This window comes from Benincasa hispida, chromosome 5 (genome assembly GCF_027475165.1).
Source record: "Benincasa hispida cultivar pf3 chromosome 5, pf3_genome.v1.1, whole genome shotgun sequence".
NCBI classification, from domain to species: domain Eukaryota; kingdom Viridiplantae; phylum Streptophyta; class Magnoliopsida; order Cucurbitales; family Cucurbitaceae; genus Benincasa; species Benincasa hispida.
The window spans coordinates 46,722,511-46,724,524 of NC_143482.1; the positions used below are offsets into that span (position 1 = coordinate 46,722,511).

The following is a 2,014-nucleotide window of genomic DNA, read 5'->3' on the forward strand; positions in this document are numbered from 1 at the left end:
GATATTTGGCGATATTCATATGTTTATGTTGCTTTAATTATATTATGTGTATGCAATTATTAAGTGAATATTCTTCCTCCTTTATTTTTGTACAATAATATTATTATATTATTGTGTCTTATATTTTAGATTGAATTGGTAAAAAATAATATGTTACAAAAGTAGCCTCTATTATCTATATCGGTTTATTTATGAAATATAAGATGTGCATATTCATGAATTTATGTGGATAGTTATCGACTCAAAGGAAGATAATTATTTGGTCAAATTGTGGGTATGCATGTGGTAATGAGTATGTGACAATTATAAGGATTGCTCATGTGAAAAATAATCGGTCCAAAGGAAGGCTATTTTTTCCAGAGTTTATTGTCAGTACTTTGATTACTACATTGAGAGTACCATTTACAGTTGTTGTTTTTTGCCCAAAGGTTGGACATTAATGTTGTGTAAGGTATTTTGTTAAAGGGGCCCGCCATATATGTGAAATTATTTTGTTATATTTTAATTGTGAGCATATGTTTTGTTGTTTATTATTTTAGTTGGTCTTACTCAAATATCTGGAAATCTGAGTTCAATCCCTAAGTAAAATGGATCGAACTTCAAGATTTGGAAGGAAAGCTTAGAGATACTTCTCGGGTGTATGGATTTGGACCTTGCATTAAGGATCGATAAACCTACTTCTACTGAGGAACAACCAAATACAGCTAATATAGAGAAGTGGAAATGGTCAAATTGCATGTATTTGATGATCATTAGGCACTCCATTCTGGAGTCTTTTCGGGCCTATATCATGGAAAGTGAAAATTTCGATAAGTTCCTTGTTCAAATTGAGAAATATTTTGCTAAAAATGAAAAAGTGGAAGCAAGTAGTCTTTTGGCTTCGTCAACTTCTATGAGGGATAAGGGCAATGGAAACGTAAGGGAGTACATTATGGAAATGTCCAATCTCGCAGGTAAATTAAAGGCACTTGATATCAAGATAAATGAAAATTTACTCGTGCATATGGTACTTAACTCTCTTCCTGGATAATTCACTTAGTTTAAGATAAGTTATAATATTCAGAAGGATCAATGAAGTATTAATGAGCATATCTCATAATGTGTGTAAGAAGAAGATAGGATTAAGAGAGAAATGACAGAAAGTGCTCATTTGGCAACAGGATCTCGTGATAAGAAGAAAAGGAAATTTGTGGATGCTACAGAAGGGACATCTCAGCAGAATAAAAACAAGAGACAAACTACTGAAAATTCTTGTTTTTTCTGCAAAATGAAAGGTCACTTCAAGAAAGATTGTCCTAAGTACACCAAGTGACATGTAAAGAAGGGTAAACTTCTTACTTTGGTTTGTTCCGAAGTTAATTTAGCTTCTGTACCTATAAATACTTGGTGGGTAGATTCTGGTGCTACTATTCACATAATTATATAAATGCAGGATTGCCTGTGGAGTCGACCACCAAGTGATGCTAAAAGATTCATTTATGTGGGCGATGGCAAAACAGTTCCAGTTGAAGCTATTGGAATTTTAGATTACTTTTAAAAACTGGATGTTATTTGGATCTGAATGAGACTTTTGTTGTACCGTTATTTAGACGAAATTTAGTTTTTATTTCCAGTTTGGACAAATTTGGTTTTTCTTTTTCTTTTTGGAAATATGAAAGTTAGTCTTTTTCAAGATTCCAAACTTATTGGTACTGGTTCTTTAATTGATAATCTATATATGCTTGATTCTTTTGCTTCATTTAACAAGATCCTATTATGGAATTCATGTGGTACAAATTGTAAATTAAATGAGAATTATGCTATAGGTCACGTTTCTAAATAGGGAATTCAGAGACTTGTGTCAGATGGAATTCTTAAATCCCTTGATTTAAGTAACTTCAACGTTTGTGTGGAATGTATTATGGGAAAATAGACAAACATAAGAAAATTAGGTGCCAACAGATGCTCAAACATTTTAGAACTAATACATACAGACATTTGTGGTCCATTCCTTATGGCCTTTTGAAATGGACAA

The 2,014-nt window shown here is 32.2% G+C and overlaps 1 protein-coding gene across 1 annotated transcript; it reads left to right on the plus strand.

Annotated features, from left to right (window-relative positions):
• The first annotated feature begins 736 nt into the window (after window positions 1-736).
• LOC150036191 (uncharacterized) lies at window positions 737-1,426 on the plus strand. Its single transcript, XM_090313588.1, has 2 exons — window positions 737-820; window positions 1,325-1,426. Exons 1-2 carry the CDS (start codon window positions 737-739, stop codon window positions 1,424-1,426), a joined length of 186 nt encoding a protein of 61 aa, XP_090169714.1.
• Window positions 1,427-2,014: the final 588 nt, after the last annotated feature.

Coding starts and splice junctions, on each gene's coding strand:
- LOC150036191 (XM_090313588.1), top strand. CDS start 737: ATGTATTTGATGATCATTAGGCACTCCATTCTGGAGTCTTTTCGGGCC. Junction 821..1,324: donor AAAATTTCGATAAGTTCCTT/GTTCAAATTGAG, acceptor CATGTAAAGAAG/GGTAAACTTCTTACTTTGGT.